The following is a 27,403-nucleotide window of genomic DNA, read 5'->3' as shown; positions in this document are numbered from 1 at the left end:
ATATTTTTGATACAATATCTCTTCGATTCCGAATAAACAACCCTAGGAGAGACTTAGAGAGAATAAGCCACATGCCAAAGCCATGCAGTTTACATGGGAAGAAGTCAACATTTAAATTCAGGACTGATCTAATCATTAAGCCCATGATTTTAATTATTCCTATGCCTACTGCAAAGAGACAGCCAGAGAAACAACATAGACACTTATAATGGTTTTTAAATACCAACCTCTATAATTTCCTCTGCCCAATCAATAATAAAGCCCTAGTATTTCTATATTTTTTATTTTTTTTTAAATTCATTGCTTCTGTTTTATTTTCACTGCTCATTGCCAAAACCTGATGTCAGCCATTGTTACTTCATTCGATATCATTTTACCTTTCTTTTCACTACTCTTACTAAATCCAGTTTTTCTTTCCTTAAGCATGGAATAAATGTTCCTGCCAGAATTAGCACTCCAAAAACAGTGTAGGACGTGATGTTTTCCTATTCGACATACACATCCATACATCTTCCCTTCACCTACACACATACATTTATGTCTCCCATACCACATTCTACCTTGTAAAGGACTCTCTAGTTTGCATGGCCAAGACATCAAAATTTGTACCAATGTCCCTCCCTGGACTTGTTAAAAATACATTTTCAAAAAACATCATGATGTTGCTTGGAGGAGAGTATGAAGGATACAGATTTTAATTTTTGCAGTAGTGTTAATAGACTGTAGCCTTGAAAAAGCTATTCAACCTGTCTGGACATTCTGCTAAGGGGTTACAACTGTCCATGATTAGGTCCCTCAATAATGAGTAAAGGTAAAGGTACATTTTATTATTTACATTCCTGTCCTCTCAGGTATTATACCACGTAGAGTTTTTACATAAGTCATGTTTCTGCATATTCAAATCCATCACCCAAACAAGGGTTCCATGGTGCCTTTTAGAACATTATAAATAACCTAAGTGAAGCAAGGTGCTATTTCTGGTACACCCAAGGCTCTCCTGGAATATTAGTTAACTTTCTCTCTGCTCTTCCTAATGCCCATTACTCAATGTCAAATGGTTATGTAATCTACATTTATTTGTTGAAGACTAAATTGCAACACAGAGTAAACTAGTGGATCTATCCAAATAAGATATATGTTAGCACCTTGCCACTCAGAGTGAGGTACGTAAACCAGCACCATCAGCGTCACTTGAGAACCTGTTAGAAGTACCAAATCTCAGCCCCACCCCAGACCTATTGAATCAGAATCCAAATTTTGACAAAATCCCTAGGTGATTCATGTGCACTCAACTAGAACTCATTCCATTAAAATGCTGTCCTGCTCACCGAAAGATAGATCTTCCTTGGTCTGCCAACCCAAGATATCTGCTTAACCTTGAGCTTCTGCCTCCAGACTAAAAGAGAGGCTTTAGAAGAAACCATCTTTTATTGATTTCTAATCTATATTGCATCCTTGCACATAGCTACATGGTATCTTCAGACTTCAAGTAGACTTTTGTTCTCTAATTCTGGCAAATCTAATTCGCTAAGTTTGTGTCCAAATAAAAGCAAAGGAAATTAGATTAATCAACTTAGAAGTCTGTTAAGGTGAGCTCCTATAAGATCAAAATTGCCAGCAACCAAACTAGTCTAAACTGGCCCTTCTTTCATTTTTGTCTGTTATAGAATCCATAGATCCAGCTAGATTCATGAGTAATACACACAAATGCTATTCTTATGATGCCAGGAAAAGTAACTCCATAATTTTCTTACCAGTCTAAATGAAGAAATAAAAACAGGCAATGACTCCCACAGTTAACACAAAAAAGCACAGAAAGAATAACAAGAAGTTTCTCTAAATGGCAAGTTTCAATTCATTTTGATGAACCTACTGAGAACTGATCTACAGTGGATGTAAGACATCTCTGAAGTGCCTCAGAAAAAACCACCATTGTACTGACACATCTATCAGAAGCTCTCTGGAGCCATTTTCCCAATTGGACCTAGTCTATGTCAGGAACTGTAGTATCTATAACCTTTGTTCTAAGAAGGCTGGCTACTCAGTTAAGTAAATGACAGAAAAATCACACTGAGCCATTACGTCACTTGACTCCTCTCAGAGCTCTCTAATAACTCACTCTCTCACTTGCCATGCCTGTAAGGTAATGCCTATCTACCAAGTGTTATCTGACCTAATCTTTCCAATGCCCAACTCACCTCCCCTGATTTTCCAATTTTATCTGCTGCTACTGTCCCTCTCACCCCTTCACTCTCTCAACCCTAGCACAGACACTATGATGCTCTCTCCCCTGGGAGTTTGTACTTGGGCTCTTTGCTGTTTCCAGAATTATTTTCGCCCTGGAATGCTGGCATCCAGCACTTATCACAATCTGACATTTGTTTATTGTTTTGCTTTCTCCACTAGAATGTAAGCTTTGTGAGGCCAGAGATCATTGCTTCAGTCACTATTGCATCTCCCACACCTAGAACTGTACCTGGAATCTAGAAGGTGCTAACTAAATATTTGAAAAATGAATAAATTAATTGACAGGCAGAAGAAGCCTAGGATGCTGGCTACGATCCAAGATGAAAACCCCAAGGGATGGTGATTGTCAGCTAGGGGTCTCCCATTATTTTTTCAGTAACATTTTTTTTTTATGTAACCCAGGAAGAGAGAACTCCTCAGGATAGAAGATCCATATGGTGGGATCCCTGGGTGGCGCAGCGGTTTGGCACCTGCCTTTGCCCCGGGGCTCGATCCTGGAGACCCGGGATCGAGTCCCACATAGGGCTCCCGGTGCATGGAGCCTGCTTCTCCCTCTGCCTGTGTCTCTGCCTCTCTCTCTCTCTCTCTCTCTCTCTGTGACTATCATAAATAAATAAAAAAAAAAATAAGAAGATCCATATGGTCTTTCACTAATAAAGGGCCAGAAGAAGGAAAGTGGGTTGGTGAGTTCCACTCTTATGGTAAGAGTAGAGGCTGAAGTTCCCATCTCTGATGGATGCAAGAAGTCAAAGGCCGAGATCAGTTCTTTACAGACACTAAAATATTTCAAACTTCCCCATTTAAAAGAAAATTGTTGTTGTTCCCTTTATTTGCTTATGGTGATAAGCAATAAAATTTTTAATACGAAAAGACAACAATGGCATCTTTTTTGGAGAATTTGAGAGTGGGGTGGAACTAAGGAGATCATATTTAAACCTACTGCTAATCTTGAGGGAGAAAAAGTCGAAGAGTATGTAGAGTCCCTGGAGCCTGGTGGCAGGTTTAAACAGCCTGCATGGAGCACTGATCCGAGCCTGCTATTAATTTGTGTTTTTAACTCAACAAGTATACACTTATGCTTGAACATTGCTACTTGGGGGCACTGTGAAAATAAACATTGTTTCTGTTCTTTGGACCTGCAATCATAATTCTATGACAATAAATTGGTACTGCCTCTGGCTGGAGACCAAAGTTGAAAATTAACTGCCAGCACTAACCTAGAGCATCCATTATTAATATTTTAAAATAAGGGCTTCTTAAAGCAACCTCATTCTCGAATTAGTAACTGCAGCTCATGGGCTGATTTTTTTTTAAGATTTTATTTATTTATTCATGAGAGACACAGAGAGGCAGAGACAGGCAGAGGGAGAAGCAGGCTCCCTGCAGGGAGCCTGATGTGGGACTCAGTCCCAGGACCCCAGAATCATGACCTGAGCCAAAAGCAGAGGCCCAATCATTGAACCACCCAAGTGCCCCTAGTAGACTGTTTTTAATTGCCCTTGATGACAGTAGTAAGCTCTGCAGTGGTGTGATGAGAGAAGAAAAGAAAGAACAGAGTCTCAGTTTTCATGAATTTATTTTTATCTTTTTGAAGAAATAAAATGTATACTAAAAAAATAAAGTAATAAAACATAGCATATAGAAAACTCTGTGAGCTAGGCTAGGAGTTCTACTAATTTGATGGATCCAATGGGCTTGTGAAAGTACCACTGTGTTTCTTTTACCCATTTGCTTCAGTCTCATCTTTAGTCCCCAATGTTTTATGTATACACATATATATATTTTAGAATTTCTGTGACAACAAGCTCATTGAAACTCAAAAACATTTTACTAGTCAAGATTGTTGACAAAAGCAGTGTGCTCTAGATTATTTAGCTGACTCACTCATTCAATTAATAAACCTTTATTAGCTTTTATTCTTTTTCAACAAACAATATTACATGCCTGAAGCAAATATGTAAGCATTTTTCCCCTCAAAGAAATACCTCAGATTTTAGAACACTATAGTACAGAGCAAAGTTGCCAAGATTGAGGGGGGAAAGCATATTTTTATACCACCCATTAGCTCTGGGACTGCTGACATGCCATTATGCCATTACAGATATTTGGACTTCAGTTTTTTTCATCAGTATAATGGAAATAACAGTTCGTGCCATGCTAGCTCACAAGATTGTGAGACTCTAATGAGATATTATGCATGACAGAACTTTGTGAAGAAAAAAAAAAAACAACATAAAATGAATGTGAAAGGGAAAAACACTTTCCTTTCCCTATTTTTGCATTTATAATATAAAGTATTGATACTAAATGATCTACACTATCCAGGAAAGTACCTATCTGATGTGCTTTCTTAAAAAAAAATTACAATTGCTACTGTAGTTGTACAAAAATAAACATACGTAGGATTTCAATTATCATAAGCCACATCCCATAGCTCAAGAGACATTTGGTTGTCTGTGTACAAAACAGATGGGCTCAATTGAAATATTTTAATGGTTGAAGAGAAGACAATAGCATGACTCAAATCTTAAGAGGCGTATAAGATAAATGCTGTAGCACTTAAAGTATGTTGTGTCAAGGAAAACTGGTCAAGGACAAACCACCTTTAAGCCTGAAGAAGACATCAGTTCTACACAAAAGCTTTCAGGCAGGGCTGCATTTGTTCAGCAAATGACCTCAAGGGCCCTCAGAAAGATGATTCATGCCCCACTAAAGCAGGACACAAAAGCTGGCATTCAGAACTAGGAACAAAGTATTTGAAAGCTTACCCACTCTTCTTTATCATGTTCCAGTAAGCTGCACTTTGCTTTTACCCGTATATAGCCATATAGCTTATTTTTTTAATCTATTGTACACTCCAGCTTCAATATTCCATCTCAGGCAACAACGAGCATTTTGTAATGGCAGTAAATACCAAGTGCAAAAGCCAAATGTCTTCTAAACAAGGCTCCCCTACCTACCACCAAGAAAGACCAGTGCTTACCCATCTTGTGGAACCTAACCTGTTTTCTTGTCCAGAGAAGAGGCCCCACCAGCCTCTGTTAACATTGAGATGACTCAGCTCAGGAATTAGGAAAGCTTCGTGGAGGTACAAGCTCTAGCCTAGATCCCTCCTTTCCTCTTGCTCCCCTTGTTGTGCTATTAATACTATTCACAGGTGTGAAATCTCCATACCCAAATTCACCCTACCAAGTCTCCTCCTCTTTCATAAGTGATCATACCTTTGCAGGCTCTCATATGTACAATCTATATTGGCAACTTCACATCCTATGATATATGAGCTTTGTAATACCCTCTATAGGTTGACAGAGTAGTTATTCCAACCTCCCATTTTATAGATGAGCATTTTCCATACCCTCACCTCCAAGTTCCTTTCCAGTTTTCACCTACTGTGGTGTAACAGAACAAGAGAAGCTGAAGCACAGATTGGTGAACTGGTTTCATATGGACACCCAAATTATTCTATTATCTTGAGCCCAGTACTAGAGTTTGGCTTCCAAAATAAACAATGGAAGTATCTTAAGAATAAGGGACACAGTCACATTTCTTTTTTTCTTTCAAATGTTGAATTGGAACAGTTGCAATGTTAACAAGCAAATAGGTTAGCCAAGTTAAAAAGAAAAAAGTCTGAAAAAATTATATATCCTTAAAAGCAAAATGGTTTCTATATAAAGCTTGTGCTACCACAGTGATTTATCATGTTTTCACTTCTACTAATTTATTATATTTCTCTCCTAAAACAAGACTACAGTAATTTTACTAATTACTTATTTTACACAAAACAGAATATTTACTTATATAATTTGACTATAATTTTTCATATGTTCCCAATAATTTTTATGTGCTACAGATATATATACCTAACAAAAAGCAACATATAATATCAAAATTTCCTATTATTTGACATCTATATGTGTGTATGCTATAGACATGTTTACATACATGTGTGTATATGTGTATATATATATATATATACATAGTTCCATTTTTCAAAGGCATTCTCACTCAAATTATTCAGAATTTAATTCTGAAGAGAGTTTGAGATGACAAATTTTGAAAATTCATTCATAGAAATGAAAGTTTTAAATTTCATTCATATATTACTTAAGAGCAAAAATATCATAAATCTTCAAAGAAGCAAATGTCATATATCATTCCTTGCTTGCAATTATTTCTATTCTATTCCATTCCCCAGTAATGAAATCAGGGTTAATGCCATGAAATAGAAGTCAAAGTGATTAAGCTGAGTAATTATATCAGTCCAGATGTTCTTTTTTTGTGTGATAAGCCTGCTTGATAATAATCCCTTCACAAACCAACCTATGTCTCAAGGGAATTTGGGAATTAAAACTTAATTTAAAACTTGGTTAAGATATTCCTTGAACTCTTTAGAGAAAAAGTCTAAAGCAAATGCAGAGAAATTATCATTAAAGTCAGTCAAAGCAATGCTTTGCATTTTTATCCCTAAGGAACACAAACTTAGAATTCACAGAAATATTGTATTAGACGGGGAAAGGTTTATTTATTGCATTTACAATGAGTTGTTTTTAATATGTCTCTTTTTATGAAATCATCATATATATTTGCCATATATATATATATGTCACTCATTGCTCTCAAGAAACAAGTATACCATTATTTTAAATATTAAAATAGTTGTAATATTTCCATATCTAAACGGGGAAACTATTCAACTTTATTATGTTATTGCAATGCTTGTTTCCATGGCAACTTCTTCATATCACTCTGCTAGTAATCATAGACTCACAGTGCTAGAAGGGTTTGGAAAGTATGTAATAGAATGCTCTCATTGTTCATTTAGGAAACTGAGGATCAAACTTTCAGATTTGTGACTTCTCCACTGTCAGCCTAACAGCAGGTGTCAGAGCAGAAACAAAAGATGGCTCTTCTGAGCCCCCATTCTAGGATTCTTTCACCTATACCATACTGCTAGCCACTATTCTAAACTAACGAACGCTAAAATCACGTGCACACACACACACATGCAAACACAAATGAACATAGTTTGGCATGATAATGACAACATGACTTATTGTCTATGGATATAGGACACCAAAAGAATTGCTTAAATAGGGAAAAATAACAGTACTAAACAGTGATTTTGTCTTCTTAACATCTCAAACTGCTTTACTACAAATTTTTCTAATTATACCAAAGATGCTTATTGTTCAGGAGTTTACAATTATAAACAATAAAAATTAAAAGATATATAGAAAATCTTTAGTATTATCTAGGCAACTTATTTCATAGTTTCAATTTGCCAACCACTGTAAGAATAGAAAACACAAAACACTATAAGGAAAAATAATTCTATGTAATCAAATTTTCATCTATAAATAACAGATTTCTAGAATCCAGATATGCGCTAATACAGTAGCCAGTAGCCCCTTGTCAAGCTGATGAAATGTGGTAATTCTGAATCGAGATGTGTTACAGTTGTAAAATATACAGCATAGTTGAAAGACTTAGCCACAAAAAAGGAATGTAAAATATCTCAAGTTTATGCTGCTTATATGTTTGAAGTAGTATTTACATATCATTAAATAAAATATATCTTTGAAATGTGGCCTGTGTTTGTCTTTTTGTTTTTTGTTTTTAGTTTTTTTCTAACTTTTTAATGTGGCTCCTAGAAAATTTTAAATTACATATGTGACTTCCATTTATGGTTCACATATTTCTACTGCTTATTACTGATCTAGACCATTCACATCCTAACCTTCCTACCTGAAATAGCCCATTGTTCATTTCTTTTTTTTTTTTTTCCATTGTTCATTTCTTAAAGTTCGGAACTTGTCCAACATGATCAATGTGACCTGTCCTTGAATGTTTTTGCATCTGTCCCATCAGGAACTGAGTATCTCTTTCTCTAAATTGCAATAGCATTTTGCTTCTGACCCCACCCACATCATGCTAGTCCCACTAATAAGATGCAAGTTCCTAGCAAACAGGGTCTGTGTATGGTTTTATGTATGTTTATAAGCAGCAAAACAACCAGCATGCAGCTTCAGTAAAGCATCAGTAAACGTTTGTCAGACAAGTAAGCAAATATATGTAGTACATTGATTCTCATTCACTTTCTCTCAAAGCTGTCTTGAGAGGTCAGAATTTTCTAAAGTAGGTCCATGACTTAATGAGAGGATACATACCAGTTGACTCTCAGATACTGTAGAGGATGGTGAGGACAGGTTTGCCTGCAAAATTAGAAATATGGTGTTTATTTAGTGAAATTTATAATTTAATAAAGTATCTATATTTTTAAGTTTCTTAAGTTCTTTTCTTATTAAAGAATACATGTCCATTATAGAATTTTGAAAAGTATAAGGTGAAAAAAAAAATACTGTACCACCAAAAAATGATTTGAATATGTTTGGTACATTGCCCTACAATATGTGAATTTTTGTAAATAAACAAAATTTGAGGTGTATATTTTTATACACCTCATCTAATGGTGAATATGATGTTTTATGTATTGCTTTTCCTTTTTTTTTTATTCATAGACACAGAGAGAGAGGGGCAGAGACACAGACAGAGGGAGAAGCAGGCTCCACGCAGGGAGCCCGATGTGGGACTCGATCCCGGGTCTGCAGGATCACACCCCAGGCTGCAGGCGGCGCCAAACCGCTGCGCCACCCGGGACTACCCTAGCTTTTCCTTAATATCTTAACATAAGCACTATCACAAGACAGCAATAATTCTTCAAGATTACATAGTATTTCAGTCTCTGTATATACTCCACATTTTACCTAAATGTACTAGCATTGTTGGATATTTAAATTTGTTCACAGCAAATTGACACAAAAACAGATTTTTCCTTAATGTATTTCTATATACAAAGGAAAGCATAACGAAATTTTCATGATTTTGGAGAGATAACAATTTAGATTTAAAAACTGTTTTGGGGGTGTCTGGGTGGCACATTTGGTTATTAAGTGTCTGCCTTTGGCTCAGGTCATGATCCCAGCATTCCTGGGATCCAGGCTCATGTCAGGCTCCCTGTTCAGTGGGGAGTCTGCTTCTCCCTCTCTCTCAGTGTGCTTGCACCTTCTTTTTCTCTCTTTCTCTCTTTCAAATCAATCAATCAATCAATCTTTTTTTTTTAATTGTTTTCAATTCAAGGTGAGGCTAATATCATTTCTTCCTCCTTGGTTCCTGAACTTCACCCCTTCCATCTGGATTTAGTTTCCTTCTTACTGAAGTATATGCTGTGCTGTTTCTTTCAGACCTTACCGTCTTGGACTTTGCTTGAAAATGTTTTTATTTTGTTCTCATTCTTGAGAGTTCAACTTGACATAGAATTCTACGTTAATAGTTATGATCTCTGAGCATTTTGAAGACACTATCCCACTGGCTCTGGCTTCTGTCAGTCTAAATGTCATAACTTGGTGGATCATATGTCTACATATTTGGTTAGCACTTAAAACTTTAGTCTATGGGATGCCTGGGTGGCTCAGTCAGTTAAGCATCTGACTCTTGACTTTGGCTCAGGTCATCATCTGAGAGTCATGATCTCAGAGTCCTGAGATTGAGCCCTGAGTCAGGCTTTGCACTCAGTGCAGATTTTGCTTTTCCCTGTCCTTTGCATTCCTCCCCCCACTCATGCACTCGGGGTTCAATCTTAGGACTCTGAGATCATGACTCTTAAAAAAAAAAGCCGAAAACTTTCCTCTGTAATATCCTGTAATTTCACTGTGATATATCTGAGGGTTGATTTCTTTTTATGTATCTTTTTTGAGATTTGGTGTGGTCCTTCATTCTGAATATGCATATCTTTCTTCAATTCTGGAAAATCTTCCATGAATACCTCTTCAAATATTGCCTTTTTCACATTATGTCTCATCTCTTCTTAGGAAGCTTCTATTAAATATATATTTAGTCTTCTCAATCTATCCCCAGTTTCTATTAATTTCCTTTCATGTTTTTTATCCCTTTAGGCTGCATGTTTTATGCGTTGAATGGTTTCCACCTATAAACATTTAAAAATATATATTTTGTTTATTTATTCATGAGAGATACAGAGAGAGAGGCAGAGAAATAGGCAGAGGGAGAAGCAGGCTCCCTATGGGGAGCCTGATAGGGGACTCATCCAGGATCATGACCTCAGTCCAAAGGCAGACGCTCAACCACTGAGCCATTCAGGTGCCCCCCTACTTCCATATATAAACTTGATAACTAATTTTTCTGCAATTTTATATTAATACATTCAACATGACAAGTGAATTTTATGTTTTAAGGACTTTATTTTAACTTCTAGAAGTTCTACTTTGTTCTTTTTCAAAGATTTCTTATGGTATCTGTAACTCCTTTTAACTATTTTAACATTTTTAGTGTATCTACACATTCATTTCAGATTTTCCTTTAATTCCTTATTGCTAAATCTCCCATTTCCTGTATCAACTAACTCTCCCTCATGTCTCTCCTCCACGATGTTCTTTAGTCATTTTACAGTTATTGATTTTTTATTTTGAGTTCATCTTCAGTCAGGGTAACCTTGCTGGTGATTTGTATATGTGTCTAAGAAGCCTTGGCCTGGGAAAGCATGCCTCCAGTACGTTTGACAGTACAGTGCTTGTGGGAATCCTAGGACTTTCACTGGCTTCCATTTTATTTCATCACCCTAACTTGAAGGGTGGTAGATCCCCACATCTTCAAGTTCCAGAGGCTTAGAAGCCATTTTCTCATGGATGGCTCTTTACCAACCTAAAGTGTAGGGTGAGATGGTAGAAGGATTTTATCCTTTCTCTATTCCATGCTTCATAGCCAGTGAGGCCTTCTGGGATCCTGGATGTACACAAAGGATTCATATACAAGTTTCAGACTTACTAAACAGTGAAAGTTAAAATCTGAGCTGCTGGGTCCTAGCACATAGGTTCTGACGTACCTATGTTCCACCAAAGCTTTAGCTTTTCCTTAATGCTCCCACTTGGAACTCCCATTTCATTTTTGGCATTCAGAAGTTTCTCCTTATTTACTCTAGATTGGGTTACTTAAATATTTTTAATAACTGTGTTTTATCAGCATTTCTGCATTTAAATGGGAGGCTGAGCTTCTACATCAACTCAGCCTTCAACTTTGATGGAAGTGGCCAACACACAAATGTTAATTATAAATAGACTTGGCTGAAATATGATAAAGTTGTGTTCTTAAACATTTCCATTCTTTTTGAGATTGTAAATGTTTTCAAGGTTTATTATAGGTGTGTCAATATTCTTTATTACTTTCTGAGATATGAATGATAACTGGAAACTAAGAGCTTAGTGGTTCTTATGGTATTGCCAAGTGTATAGAAGTATGAATCACCAAACATACTGACAAGGCACCCTCAGTCCTTCTCACACTGTGACCAATATTGTTTGTTTTCTGCTTTTCGACTCATACCTTTATTCACAAGACTACTGCTGCTTGCTGCCATTCATGGTTGTTCTATGGCAGCAGGGTGTATAGGCTAAATGCTCCCCATCTCTAATTGCTGGGACCAGGTTAGTGGGCACTAAGGTTTATGGCTATCCAGTTCAAAAATTACCTTTTAGAATGTCCATTACATTCAGTCCACCTAGGGTTTTGTTTTGAAGCTCATAATGTAATAAATACAAGTAATACTGATTTCCTCTAAAGTTTTCATTTTTTCCCTTTAATTTTCCTTTATTGCAATAGTGAGAGAATTCTCTATGAACTCCCTAAGTTAAATTAATAGTTTCTATGATATACACTGAATTAAATGTATCTTGACTAAACATAACCTAGATAAACTTTCATCTCAATAATTATAGGAAATTGGGATACACATTAAAAACAAAGTACCTGTACAATTTAACTACACTACTAGTGTTTATAAGTGTGTTGTGCTAAATAATACCAAACTATTAGAGGGGGGAAAAAAGATAAAATGTTCAAGAAAAGTAATGATTAAATGAGGGAAAAACCCAAAGATCTTTGTACCAGTCTCCATAAATCCCCAAAATTCCTTCACTGGGAATTTTAACATTATAATAAAAATACTTTAGACATCACCATTCCGTTTTTATTTTACCCTATACAATGGATTTCATATCAGTTTTATGAGAAACTATTCACAGAGAAAGGATAGAATCAAATGTGAACCTCAGGGGGGTGTAAATATTTATAAAGCCACTGCAGCTCCTGTACCAAAGAAAAAGAATATTGACTTATGTGTCTTATGAATATAACCAGATTCTTTCAACCAACCCAGTCATGTCAGGCTCTTTGAGAAGCCTCACATTGCTTGTCTAATACAGGTTAGCAGGGTTTATTAAATGCTATAGCTATAATCGTGTTATTAAGTTTGTAGCAATTATTTTCTAAAAAGTGAGGAAAGATTTTTTTGGTAAGCTAAGATTGGATCAGTGTGAGGTGGAAGAAAGCTACTCTATATGAACCACTGCTCATCAGTTAGCTGAAGGAAGGGAGAGAAGCAACTTGACGTCCCTAAAACAAAACTTGAAATTAGATTTGAACAACATTAAAGATTATATTCATTCACGTCTATCCACCTTAATATTAACTGTGAGGAGCAACAGTACAGAGGAGTTTAGAAAGGCTGGTTTGTGAAACAAAATCCTATAATCTACTCTAAGGCCTTTAACTTCATTTTAATCATAAAAGAAAGGAAAGGAAAGTGTGAGAAAAGAGGGTCCATATTAACCATTATTATCATCATTTAAAAGGTTTAGAAACCAACAGAGCTGTCAAAAAAAATGTGAAATTCAAAATTCCTTACCTCAAAGAAAGTCTATTAAAGAGCTAGATTATATGGAAAACCAATAAGTTAAAGACAAAGGAAAGAAAGGAAAATTTTAAATCCACTTAAAAATAAATTGCTATACAGGGCCACCACTGTGCCAAGCCAGCTTGGAGAGAAACTATGTTCCTTTTCCAAAGACTTGTTGTCAGAGGCACAGGAAATACAATGAAGCTCCTTAGGCATTGTCTAGATTGCTTTTCCTTATAATGTGCAGCTTTCCCCCATTCTTGACACATGTCCTTTTTGGCTAACATCACACCAGCAGACATCCTGTTGGGGGACTGGAACAAAATCCAGTTATTCCAATTGTCTCTGCCTCCTGCACTCGATACTTCCACTTTCAGCTTTTTCCCCCCTTTCACCAGTCACATCTCTCCCACCTTTCAATATCATGAAAGTGTTTTTCTTCCACCTTTTCTCTGTTGATTCATTGTCCTGAATTTCCTTTTCTCACGACTCAAAGAGCTCTAATTAGTGATAATATGTTAACTGAATTATGTTACTACTACTCCCAGGCAGAAAGAAAATGCTTAAAATATTGGCTGAGCACCTAATAATCATTGAGTGCTGAGCCTGGTGTTGAGGAAACATAAAATGATAAAACACCATCTTTCCCTTAGCCTAGCAAGTGTTCCTGTTATTAATTTATACATAAGTTACTATGTATGCAAAAGAATGAATCCAATAGTAAGAATGTTAGGCACCAAGCACATAGTGATATGTTATGAGGCATCATATCTTCCCTTGCTTCACATTGTTTATTCTAACTATCTACAGGCATTACTCTATCTCACTAAAAAAATTTTATAAATTAGTAATATATCCCCCCAAAACCTAAATATAACATGTAGATTTGAAAGTATTTAAAAAGTTTGAGTCTTTATGCTAAGGACTGAGGATTCCACCTTTCATGAACATAACAGGGAGGCAGAACCAGTGACAGCCATTGTTTACATATGCAAATGAGGAGATAAAAGATCTGATCAAGGGGAAGTTCGGCTAAAATATGGTGCCTTCATATTTGGTAAAGTCTAAAATGATGATGAGAAGGATGCAAGGCATAAGGAGTGTCTCATTACACCTTTTCTCTCCCTCTTCATTTAGCAGAACCCGGATAATTACCATCAGTTCCTTCCTCATCCCCTTTTACATATGCATGCCTTAGAAGTATTTCTGAACAATGAGTAAGAGAAATAAATGAGAATAATCAGAAGAGTGGAATTTCTTGTTTAAACTCTTTCTGTGACTCAACAAATCTCTGGTTGAATCCTATGGAAGCAGATCTGGACCAAGGTCTGGATTGAATAGACTGGATTCAAGTCTCATCTTACCTTCAGATCCAGGACTACCTTACATTAGTAGGCAGCACCTCTGAAGCACTCCAGCATAGCAACATTGCCAAGCATAGCAACAAGGGAGTGCATAAGCTGCCTAAATTGGAGACAGTGACCTTTATTTGAATATCTGTATATATGGATAGTGGGGAATATTCTTAATAAAGTTTGACACATTTTTAATATATTGTGATATTTTGAAAGCAATATGCATCCATTGTTATGACATTTTCTGTCCCTCAAGCTCATTAAGATGGGATCTTATCTGTTTGCCATATAATATTCAATAGGCCTGTCTGTTACTTCTCTGACACTTAAAAGTAACTCATACAACGCTGAGAGTTTATAAAATTAGTTGTTATCTATAGACTGTAATTCCAACTAAGGATTTTTTTGATAAATTAGTAGTAGGTCTAATATTTGCCTGATTTTCTGAGGTTGCTCTTTATTAAGAAAGCATACTATGGTTTTGGATTACATGAATGAAATAATTTATGCTGGTGGTAGTTAATGAAAGATAAATATTTACAAAGACAAGTATAATGCAAAGGAAAAAATGACATTCCCCTCCAAATATGATAGAGTGAAAACAGAATGAAATAGAAATTCAAATAGCAAATTCATTCCTTTACATAGGGGGAAAGAAGTTCTTTAAAAATAAGTAATTATGAGAAACTCACTCATACATCATCTGAGAAATTATGAGCTAATTTCTATGAGAGTGATTTAAGATGTTAAAAATATAATAGACATTTTAGATATTGCCACCAAATATGAAATTACTTTTGAATAATTTAGACTAAAGGTCTAAGAAACCACTAAAGGTGAAGAAATCATTTAGACCCAGAATAACACTAATGGATAAAATATTTAAGGAAAACAAACCATTCCCATATCTTCTATAGTTCTCATACAACTATTAATGCCACAGACTGATGTGAGGGAGACCTGGGCTGGATTTTGCCTACTCTGACTTCAAAGACTTGGTTTCCTTCTTTGTCATATGAAGATCTTGAAATAATAATAATACACACCTCATAAGACTGATGTACGGTTAAATTAAATATTTAAACCTCATTTGCAAGGTAAGAACTCAAAATAATCGAGTGGAAAATTGATAATAAATTAATATAATCAATCTTGCAAGTGACCTGTGGATATCACCACTACTCAACATGTTGTTAGTCTCACCTAAATTCTATTACACTTAAGAAGACTTCAATTAAATTACTTTTAAATAACTTGCAATTCAAGTACACCATGAATTGAAGAAAACTTTGACTAATTAGACTGAACTGATGGTACTTTTCCTGCATCTGGCTCATACAAAAAAAAAAAAGACTATGTGAAATGTAACAATATGTGCAATAAAGAGTAAGAATGGGAAACTAATCTTTTTGCTTTTTCTTTTCTTTTTTTTCATGGAAAAAAGTCAGTGTTTTACCAAAGGCTCCAGAAAGAGGAATTAGTCACACAATTTTTCGTTATTTAATAACGAAACTTATAATCATCCTAGGAACACTGGAAATCCAATAGATAATACAGATACATTGAAAACTAGCAGCTTTGTACATCTGTTTTCACATCAACCAGTTCTATAGCTAGCTTTTCTCTAATTTCTAAAAGAAAATGTCTTATTCATTTACTATTGTAATTGTTTATAGTCTCCCCCATTATAAACTGCAGAAATGGGACCTTTTTAGGTTCATACCTCACCCCAGTGACTCTTCAGTAAGCCGTCACAGTAGACATTCAGTAAATATTTGTTGAATCAATGAACAAAAATGGAACAAAAATTGAATAATAAAGCTAGCTAGAAAATTCTGACTATATTTTCTACAAGTTGTGGTTTATAGTTTATGTACTGTACTTTGAGAGAGCCCCCAGAGGTAAGGATATTGAGTGGTCCATGCTAATCTCAAATATCACAAAACTTTTTTTCTTGGCTCTTATTTAAGTCTTCTCTTTTTTCCCTGTTGGTGTAGGAGTTGGTAAACTGCAGATCCCTGTTTCTGGACCGAATCTAAGAATTTCTACAAAGTCAATGACACACCAAGTCCAGCAGGTATATATATACTGTGAAGATGCCTACTTCCTTCCAAGTTTGAAAAGAGGTAGTGAAATACTTAAAAAACTTCTCAGATTTGCTTTTGAGTTTCCATGGGAGAGAAAGGCAGAAAAATATAGTGAAAGATTAATTAATCATGTAAAAGCTATTCAAATCACACTTAAGGTATCTTGTAGTTCAGCCAACATGAATATTAGAATTTCTAGAAGAAAATATTACTATGTCATTCTTTTAAAATCAGAACATACCGTATTTAAAATAGATTTTCACATAAGACCAAAGCTTATGGCTGAAGTGGACTTATGTTCTAAAATCTCATTTTTTTCCATCTCAAAATAAATGTATCAGATATCACTTAGGAAATATAATAACTGCAGCCAAATATTTACAAGTGTGGCTTCCCTGTGATTTGGCACCAAAGAACCAGGGTTTTACATTCCACCACAAAATTACCCTTTATAGTCTTCCAAAAGACATGGACATATTTAAGGTATCACAAACAACAATTCAAATGTCATGTTGTAAGAGAAAGTAAAAGGCAAAGCTTCTCACTCAAGAAACCAAATTTAATCAAAGTCAAGAATCTTATCTGAATCAGAGTTCATATTTGTACTAGTCTATACTAAATCTATTTGATGATTCAGTGTTAACTTTGCATGACTCAAATGCTCTCACAAAGTTTGGGGCAAATGTTAACCTACTTTAGTTAAGTCTGATAATTTATTGAAGAAGAATTTGAAATAAACTCTAACTATGGAGATTGAAGCAGTCCCTCCAGAATTATTGCAGTTGCTGTCAAATTGGCCACTCCCAGGGAGGGGTGAGAGGAAGTATCAGCCTCTCCCCACCTTCTTTGTAAATGAGTCTCCATCAGAGGTATTTTGGTGACAGGTAGGAGTAGGTGAGAAAGGAATATGAGAGAGCAAAACTTGCAGCTGTTTTCTTGTGTGTCTGGCTCTTGTAGCATGTATTAGTCACAAAAAGTATTGAAACATCTTTAGGGAATTTTCTTCTCTAGTATTCAACTTTAGAATCAAGGAACTCCACTAAATCATGGCAATTTTACTCCTCTAAAAAAGGGAAGAAATAAGAAGGGGGGGGGGAGCATAGATGAAGGGAAAAGCAAAGGAAAATAAGAGGAAGAAAGGGAAGAACTACTACTTATTCCGGTATGTCAGGTCTACACCAAGGGCTTTTTATACATTAACCAATAGGAATCTTATACATCAGGAAATTATTAGTTTCCCAATTTTATAGATGAAAAACCAAAGGCATGGGGTGGGGGGTTAAGTGACTTTCCAGGATCAGACAACAAACAGCCATGCTATGATTTAAACTTGGGAACAGCCTACTAAATGTCTCTATTCTTCTAAGAATTACTCCTAATGGCTTTCAATAAAAACAAAAGAGTGAAAGCTTCTAGGAAAATAGTCTAAGTATTCCTATCCATACCCTCTAAACATCATTTCCCAAATGTGATAAAATTCAGTGATTTCATTCAGCTTATTATTTGCCTTAGGGACATCCAAATAAAGACAGAAATACATAAAGTAGAAAAAAAGATATGTCACAAAATACATAATTAATTACTATGTATTCTTGATGATGATGAAAAGAGTACATTAGAAAGTATAAGGTATAACCTAAAATAAATAATTTAGTGTTTTATTTTGAACTAAAAACTAAACATTTGCTTAGAGCAAAATATTGTTTCTATTGAAGATATTCAATCAGAAGCAGAAGTTGGCCACATGATGGATTATGAGGTGAATAAAAAGTGGAAACAGGGTGAGGCTATGTGTGTGTGCCTAGGGCATTCAGAGCCAGCTCCACATAATTAATTGAATCAAGCCTGTGAGTCTGTATCTACACATCTATTAATCTATTTTTGCTTAAGTGGAAACTGGTTTATTTGACAGTAATTTAAATGAAAGAAAGCAACAAACTAGTCAAAGCCAACTAAACTGGCCATCCTGTTGGAAATTGACAAGTCTTATGTTTTAAGTATATGAGTTGGCTCTTTTATAATAAGCACAGTAAACCATTACAAAAATGAAAATGTCCTAGACACTTTGATAATTAGACAGAAAGCAGGTGTTGAAGTTCCATTTTATTTAGCCAAACTAATCAAACTAGACCTCACTTAACAAGGAATTTATTCAATAAACTTACCTGACATAACCTGATTTTCCACATCTGGGCAAATTGCACCATCCTACCCCTTTCCATTTACGAAAAAAAAATCAACGGATTCAATTTTAATGGCTGTATAATTGAGTTTCCTCCAAAGCATACACATGCACCCATTTAAAAAGCAGTATGTATTATTATGAAGGGACTTACATATTTGGTTTCTCGACCAGCTGCTCTTGGAAGAGTTGTAGGCATCTGTATAAAAATGAAACTAATTTTACTACTGAAGTAACCACAAAAGTACTAAAAGACTCGACTTCTGGGATAAGTGTTCACCTTTTTTTTTTGTTATTAAGACTTTCTAACCATCTTGCTCTCTTTTCTATACAAAGCCCTGTCCCTTTAAAAATTATTTCATTAAGCTATATCACTTCATTACTCCTCTCATTGTTATTATCTCTCAGCTTTCTGGGAAATTTTCTCGTATTTACTGATGACATTCATTCATGGATCATAATGGTCCCTTGTGTGATTTTTGCCATTTTCAAAATTCACATGGAAGTCTCTATCCTCTCACTTCCTCAAATCTCTCAACTCCAAAGGTATTCTCATCTACTTCATTTCACTCATCCACTCTTAGGATCATTTCTAGACTTTTCCTTCGCAAATAAAATGGAAAATCTGTGAAGTTTCGATTTTGAGCATCCTCCACTGAGAATTCTATCTTCCATTCACTTCTCAAATGTCCCCAATGTGACATTCCTTCAGCCTCATTGAAACTTCAAAATCAATGAGTTTTACCACTTCCATTGTGGTGTTATTACCTCTTGGTTTACATATACTTATTTTTAGTTGTTTAAACACCTTAATTTCTCTTGCCTCCCTCTCCTTATGACAAATCAACCTTATAAAAAAAAAAGAAGAAGAAGAGAAAAGAAAACAACAAACCTGGATAGACCTTATCATCTATTTTCTCTAGACTTGAAAAGCAAAATATTGTGGGGAAACTCTTTCATTATAAATTAATGGTCATTAACTTCAAATGAGCATTCAATACTGTTTGGTAAGCCCCTAATTTTTCTCTTGTAGGCCCACTTTCTGAAGTGAGATGGTCTATTTGATCCATTCATCTCTCAGAAATACTCATTGTATATCTACTGTGTGCCAGGAACTTTATACACTTCAGCTTATCAGTAAACAAAACACACAAAGATGCTCTGTCCTTTGGGGAGCTTACATTCTAGCAGGAGAGAAAATAAACTATAAAATAACAAATAAGTAAATTATACTGTATGTTGGAAGTAAATCATACCATATATTACACCATATGTTATACAACAAAAAAGAGTAGAAATAATTTGAAGGCTAGGGTAATATATTCTTCCAGAGAAAATCTTTGCTTCTGCCAAACACCTCATTTCTTTTAGACAACCCAGATGTTAAGAAGGTCAAGAGTGTTGTGAGCTTACAATTTCAGAGAGGAGGTCAATCTAGAGAGGTAACATTTGGGCTAGGATTTGAAGGAAGTGAGGGAGCTGGACATGTACATAACTAAACAAAGAGCATTTCAACAAGATGGTACAAATGAAAAGTTCTCAAAGTGGATTTCCACTTCTGAGAATGATACCCCAAGTACTGAAAGTGATTCTTCCAAAATAAACAACAAAAAGTTGGGTAAGATATTTAAAGCAATATTGGCATATTATTTATTAAAGACATCAATGAGCTAATAAGAGAAAAAAGAAATTGAGAGCAAGATCAGGAGAAGATGGGAATCCAAAGAGAGGAGTCACCACCTGAGACCAGCTTTTATCCTACAGATACTTGCAACCAATGATGAGTTGCTTGAGAATCTGATTCAAACTTATGACCATCTCACAGGTGTAGGGAGATAAAAGTCAGAATCTGTGACCCACCAAGAATAGACTGAGCCCCAGGTCTAAGACTGATCTAGAAGACCTCACATAGTCTTCAGGCTTGCCTCAAATAATTGAAAACAATGTTTAGGAAAAAAAAATCCCAAAACCTTAAATTAAATTAAGTAATCCTTCTTTACTAATGTTCTTGGTATCTGACAGAAGCAAAGAAAGTCTCTCTATAGTAAAATAATATCATCTGAGCCCTCAAATAATTTCTATAAATAAACTTTTGAGTAGAATATCAACACACTATCAGATTCAGATACACAAAGAGGTAAGACAATGTGAGTGAAAATGAACATAAATAATGAACAACCAAAACACATGCACAGAGAATCCAGAAATTTGTTTTCTTAGATCCGGACTGAAAACAACCATACTTATCCGTGCTTTTTCTGAGATAAAAGCTAAGCTTGCAAGTTTTCTACAAGGAACTAGAAACTATAAAAAGTTATATAAGTGATTTGAAAACAGAACAAAACGTACTAAGGTAAGAGTATGCATGGCACATTCGAGGCACAGCAAGGAAGCAGGCAGAGCTGGCATGGTGTGAGCAGAGTAGGAAAGCAGGAGAGCAGGGGAGCAGTGATGGAAGGGCTGGGAGACCAGATCATAGAGGCCCTTCCAGGAGCTCATAAGGATTCTGGTTTATATCTAAAGGAAATGTGTAGGCACTGCTGGTTTTCAGCAGAGGGGGGCCATAATTTGACTTATGCTTGAAAAGTGTCTCTCTCGTTGATGTGTTAAAAATGAAAGATAGGCAAGGTTATAAGGAAAAAAATACTGCACTATCTAGCAAAACATGATGATGGCTCAGCAGTACAAAAAGCATGAAATAATCATATTCTACATATATCTTAAATCTACAGCAATAGACTTTCTAATAAAGATGTGGAATATGAGAGAAATTAAAGAATAAAACTTGACACCAAAGTTTCCAGCCTTGTGAAAATGAAAGATTAGAATTCTATAGATGGAGATGGGAAGGTAGGATATGGAATAGTTTTTGTGGGAAGAAATCTAGACTTTAATTTTTCAGATATTTATTAAAAATCTAAATGGAAAAGGAGAGTAGAGGGCAGTGAGAGAATTTGGGATATTGGAGTTGGGGGATCATTCTGGAGTAGAGATATAAACTTGAGAGTTGACAGTATATACTTGCTTTTCAAAACACCAAAGGAATGAATATAAAGAGAAATGAGAAGTCTAAGGATTGAATCCTGCAGCACTCCAGCATTGATAATTTGGGAAGAAGAGGATAAACCAGCAAATGAACTTAAGAAATAATGATGGCAAATGATGTATGACAAAAGCTGAGAGAGAATATAATGTCCTGGAAGGCACTAGAGGAATGTGTGCCAGATAGGAGGGAGTGGCAGCTATCTCCAGTTCTGCAGATATGTCAGCTCTGACCAGCGCTGAGTTGATAGCAGTGGGAACCTGAAGAAAGTGGTTTGGACAACACAGTGTAGGCAAAGCTTGAGTGGAAGGGATTTATGAGGGAAAAAGAGAATAATTGAAAGCAGAACACATAATGGCTTTCAACTTTTTCTTTTCCAAACTCTTCCCTATAATATAATATGGTTCCCTTCCCTATAATATGGTTGCTTTTTTTTAAAGACTTTATTTATTCTATATATATTTATTCTCTCTCTATATATATATATTATTATATAATATAATATATTATATTATATATTCTATATATATTTATTCTCTATATATATCTATATATATATATATAGAGAGAGAGAGAGAGAGAGAGAGAATGAGAGAGAGAAGCAGGCTCCATGCCGGGAGCCTGACACAGGACTTGATCCCGGGACTCCAGGATCGCGCCCTGGACCAAAGGCAGGTGCCAAACCACTGAGCCACCCTGGAATCCTCAATATGGTTGCTTTTGAACCTCAGTTAGTAATCTTAAACCTTCCTTCACTGAAAGATGTTAGTTATTGAACGACTAAAAATATGAGTTATAATTTTTTTCCTTTTCTCTCCCTCCACCTACAAACACACTAGCATCTGTACCTAACATTTCCTCTGTTTTCTGTCTTCTTAAAATGGCAGGCATTTCCAGCTTTTAATAAAAGGACACTTATTTGAATGAGGCTGTAAGTTCTATCTTCTGAGGGATTTTCATCCTGCAGGATTTCTTTTGTATAATTCCTCTAGTGAATCTATCCTACTAACGTGCCAACTTCTCTTGTCATTTTCAGCTTTTAAAAGCAAATCAGAAGTAAATTCTTCCTTGACCCTACTCCAGACCCAATTTCCTTCTCCCTTTCATAGCCCAACATTTCAAAGTAGTTGTTTTTGTCTGTTTGTTTGTTTTACATCCTCTGTCTCTGCTTTCTCACTGCACACCACTTTTCAACATCAGAGATAAAGACAGCAGTGGGGTAATGTGAGGAAGCAAAATTTGAGGATGTTGAAAAGATACATCTCTGAGGATAATATCAAGGTGGTCCTTCAGTCTGGCTGGCAAGAAGGGGACAGTTAAGCATAGGTTTGGACAACTGGACAGTTCCTGATGCCTTCCTTAGGGATAACAATGGAAACAGCTATTTGAAGAGGAGTATGGAGTGCCCATAAGCAAAGATGCAGGGAGGCAAAGATGAGGAACACACTGTCACCAGGGTGGGAAAAGAGTGGCAAGGGGGGAATACTTAACATTACAGAGTTCTACAGCCTGAGACACATGCTCCTTCTGTTTTTCATAAAACAAGAACAAAAGACAAAATGCAGCAGAATTGGTAAATCCTAGGCACTAGGCTTAAGTGTCTGCCACTTCAGGCATCAGGTACACATATAGCCAAGCTAGCCAATATGCTCTGAGAACTTTGAGTTTCCATGGAAAAATAGTAAGACATCTGAAAAATGTAAATACTGTAGGAGAAAAAACGGTACAGTTATTCCTCTACTAGGATTTTACACAAGAGAAATGAAAGCACATGTCCATACAAAATCTTGTTCTTAGCAGCTCTATTAATAATAGCACTTAAGTAGGAATAACCCAATTGTCCATCATCAGCAGGTGAATAGATATAGTACAACCATATGATGGAATACTACTCAGCAATGAAAACAAATGAACTATTGATGCATGCAAAAACATGGATGAATCTCAATTGCCTTCTAAGAATACTAGAATTAAAATAAAAAACTAAATAAAGAGGTAAGAACTGGACAGTCAAAAAAATTCTAAAAAAAAAAATTTCTAAAAGATTACAGACCCACTCTGTAAATGATCACTCTGTTGCAGAGGAGTAAATATCATGTTGGCAAAATACTTCACAAGTATGTTGTTGAAGAAAAGGAACCTGGGGGGGGGGGAGCATTGAAGAGATAGGACCTATAATTTTCTGTTCAACAAAACTATAATTTAAATGAAAGGGCAAAATAAAGATATTCTCAAAAACATAGGCCACAAAATCAATACAAAAACACCTTGTTGTATATAATTTTCAGCAAGATTGCACCCAGGAAAAATAAATAAATCCAGGAGAAAGCTACCAATGTGTGAGAAATCAGGATCTAAATAAAGAAGACATCGAGAAAAATATAACCATAAAAATTCAGATACAAAAATCAAAACAATACTAACAAATTATGTCTGTGTGTATGTATTTTGATTAAAAACATTGGAAAGTAAAAGTGCTATAGTATTTATCTAATTGCTTTTTTTTCAAGATTTTATTTTTTTTTTTTTTAATGAGAGACACAGAGAGAGGCAGAGACACAGGCAGCAGGCTCCATGCAGAAAGCCTGATGTAGGACTCGATCCCAGGAGTCCAAGAACATGTCCTGAGTCAAACACAGATGCTCAACGGCTGAGCCACCCAGGTGTCCAGTATTTGCCTAATTATGAACAAAGATATTGCAAAGTTTAAGATGGATAGGAAAATAAACATAGTTATTATCTTTAACAATTTATGTGTAACTAAGAAAAGTAACAAAAATGTAAAATATTCAAAAATTTTCAAATTTACAACCAATAAATGTCAAAATACTGAAAGGTAAGCAGGAAATTAAAAAAAAAATTACTTAAGCTCCCAGATAAACAGCTTCTCAGATTTAATATAAAAGTGATGATATCCACAAATCTATTGTCCCAAAAATAATTAGACCAGATGATGCAAAAAAAAAAAAAAATTGTTTTAAACCCTAAGAGAAAATTGCAAAAAAGTAGTAAGGAAAGAAAGTATTAGAAAGTAGTAACAAAAGTTGTATCTGGGACACCTGGGTGGTTCAGCGGTTGAGCGCCTGCCTTCTGCTCAGGTCTTGATCCCAGGATCCTGGATCGAGTCCCACCTCAGGCTCCCTGCAAGGAGCCTGCTTCTCCCTCTCCTATGTCTCTGCATCTCTCTCTCAGTCTGTGTCTCTCATGAATAAATAAATAAATCTTTTAAAAAAAGAAGATATATCTAAGAAAACATGAATTTAAAATTACATATACATATATATAACAGTAACCCTAGGTAGGAGATATATATATATATATATATATATAGTTTTTATACTAGATTAAGAACAACCTCAGGTTCAAAAGGATTATATATACTAGTAAAGGTTAAAAAAAAAAAAAAAGATGAGAATGAACACCAACACATAAGCAATAGCAACACAGGTTCAAAATATACAAGTCACACCTAATTAACACTACTCTAGCTTTATTTCTGTCTTCCTCTTGGCAGCAATTACCATGATTATATTCTCTTAAATACTCTCTTCTTGTAGCTTCCATGTTACCACACTGTTCTGATTTTCTTCTTAAAACAATGAACATTTCATGTCCTCTGCTGGCTTCTCCTCTACCTCCTTTATTGGACCCACAATATTTTTTCCTTGGAGCTCTCTGTAGAAAGAGCTTGTAGCTCTTGTAGCTCTCTGATATGCACTCACACCATTGATGTGCATATCATCCCTAGATCTCTCCTACTAGCTCCAGACACATAGTTTAAGGCCCCCTGATACACATTTCAAACTCATCCTGTCAAAATGAACATAATCCTCTTCCCTCCTCCACACTCTGCGTTCTACGTGGTTATCTATGCTCAAGGCAGAAACACGGAGCTCATCCATGATTCTTCTTTCCTTGACTACTCACATCCAACCTCGCAGCAAGCCTAAAACACTTCTTACAAACCCGCATGCTTCTCTCTTACTCCCCTGAGCCCATCCCGTCTAGGCCATCAGCACTGACTGCTCCTCTGGCCTCAAGGGCCCCCTCACAGCAGCCATCATGATCATTTCAATGGTTTCATATTAATCTGCCCATATTTTATATTTTCCTATTTTCCATACAATCCAAACTTTACACTATGACAAATATAACCACACCTTGTTTTATTGTGCTTCACACTTTATTATACTTTGTATATAGTGTATTTTTCACAAACTGAAGTTTTGTGGCAACCCTGTGACAAGCAAGTCTATTAGCACCATTTTCAGCATTTGTTACTTTGTGTCTCTGAGCCACATACTGACAATTCTTGCAATATTTCAAATTTTTTCATTATTATTATATTTGTTATGGCAATCTGTGGTCAGTAATCTTTGATGTTATGATTGTGATTGTTTTGGGGTCCCACAAATCATGCCCATATAAGATAGCAAGCTTAATCTATAAACCATAAATGTTGTTTGTTCTATCTGCCCCACCAACAGCCATTCCTTGATCTCTCTCCCTCACTTTGGGCTTCTCTATTCCCTGAGACATAACAAAATTGAAATCAGACCAATTTAGAACCCTACAATGGCCTCTAGGTGTTTATGTAAAAGGAAGAGTCCCACATCTCTCTTTAAATCAAAAGCTAGAAATGATTAAGCTTAAAGAGGAAGGCATGTTGTAAGCAAGGACAGGCCAAAAGCTAAGCCTCTTGCGCCAAACAGCCAAGTTGTGAATGCACAGGAGGAGTTGTTTCAGGAAATTAAAAGTGCTACTCCAGTGATAAGAAAGAGAAACAGCCTTATTGTTGATACAGAGAAAGATTTTGTGATCTGGAAGAAAGATCACAACAGCCACTAATACTCCCTTAAGCCAAAACCTAATCCACAGCAAGGCCCTAACTCTCAATTCTAGGAAGGCTGAGAGAAGTGAAGAAACTGCAGAAAAATTTTGATGCTAGCAGAGGTTGGTTCATTAGGTTTAAGGAAAGAAGCTGTCTTAACAACACTATAGTGCAAGGTGAGAATCAAATGCTGGAAGCTACAAGTTATCCAGAAGTTCTAGCTAAGAAAATTCATGAAGGTGACCATGCCTAACAACAGACTTTCAAATGTAGATGAAACAGCCTTATATTGGAAGAAGGTGCCATCTAGAACTTTTATAGCTAGAGAGGAGAAGTCAGTGCCTAGCTGACTGTCTTGTTAGGAGCTAATGCAGCTGGTGATTTTAAATTGAAGCCGGTGTTTATTGATGATTCTGAAAATGATAGGGATAATCCCTGAGAATGATGCTAAATCCACTTTGCCTATGCTCTATAAATGAAACAAAGCCTAGATGAGAGCACATCTGTTTATAACATGGTTTATTGCATATTTTAAGCCCACTGTTGAGACCAACTACTCACAAAGAAAGATTCCTTTCAAAATATCCCAGCTCATTGACAAAACAACTGGTAACCTGAGAGCTCTGATGGAGATGTAAAGCAAGATGACTGTTGTCATGACTGCTGTTACAACATCCATTCTTCAGCTCATGGATCAATAAGTAATATTGACTTTCAAGTAATATTATGTCATTTACAATGACAGGGAAAGACTTTGAGGATATTATGCTAAGTGAAATAAGCCAAACAAAGACAAATGCCATATGATTTCACTTATAAGCAGAGTCTAAAAAACAAAACAAAGGAGCAAACAAATAAAGGCAGAAGAAAATTCATAAACACAGAGAACAAACTGGTGGTTGCCAGAGGGA

General features: G+C 35.7%; 1 protein-coding gene and 1 long non-coding RNA gene across 18 annotated transcripts in view; one reads left to right on the top strand and one right to left on the bottom strand.

The window, feature by feature from the left end:
- The window catches only part of MLIP (muscular LMNA interacting protein), a 257,011-nt gene that overhangs the window by 54,030 nt on the left and 175,578 nt on the right, over positions 1–27,403 (bottom strand). For all 16 annotated transcript variants that reach the window (XM_038554347.1, XM_038554337.1, XM_038554338.1 and 13 more), the window contains 2 exons: positions 18,773–18,817; positions 8,415–8,459 (listed from right to left, as the gene is read on the bottom strand). In XM_038554347.1, coding sequence (XP_038410275.1) covers positions 8,415–8,459; positions 18,773–18,817 — 90 coding nt within the window. The remainder of the gene's footprint in view (positions 1–8,414; positions 8,460–18,772; positions 18,818–27,403) is intronic.
- LOC111098291 overlaps positions 1–27,403 on the top strand; it is a 55,695-nt gene that overhangs the window by 21,145 nt on the left and 7,147 nt on the right. Inside the window, exon 3 of one of the 2 annotated variants that reach the window (XR_005367870.1) lies at positions 16,347–16,475. This is a non-coding gene — a long non-coding RNA (uncharacterized LOC111098291). The remainder of the gene's footprint in view (positions 1–16,346; positions 16,476–27,403) is intronic. The other variant, XR_005367869.1, reaches the window with a different exon arrangement.

This window comes from Canis lupus, chromosome 12, assembly GCF_011100685.1.
Source record: "Canis lupus familiaris isolate Mischka breed German Shepherd chromosome 12, alternate assembly UU_Cfam_GSD_1.0, whole genome shotgun sequence".
Lineage (NCBI taxonomy): Eukaryota > Metazoa > Chordata > Mammalia > Carnivora > Canidae > Canis > Canis lupus.
The sequence above is the reverse complement of the archived record's forward strand: the minus strand, read 5'-3'. Positions and strand labels throughout refer to the sequence as shown.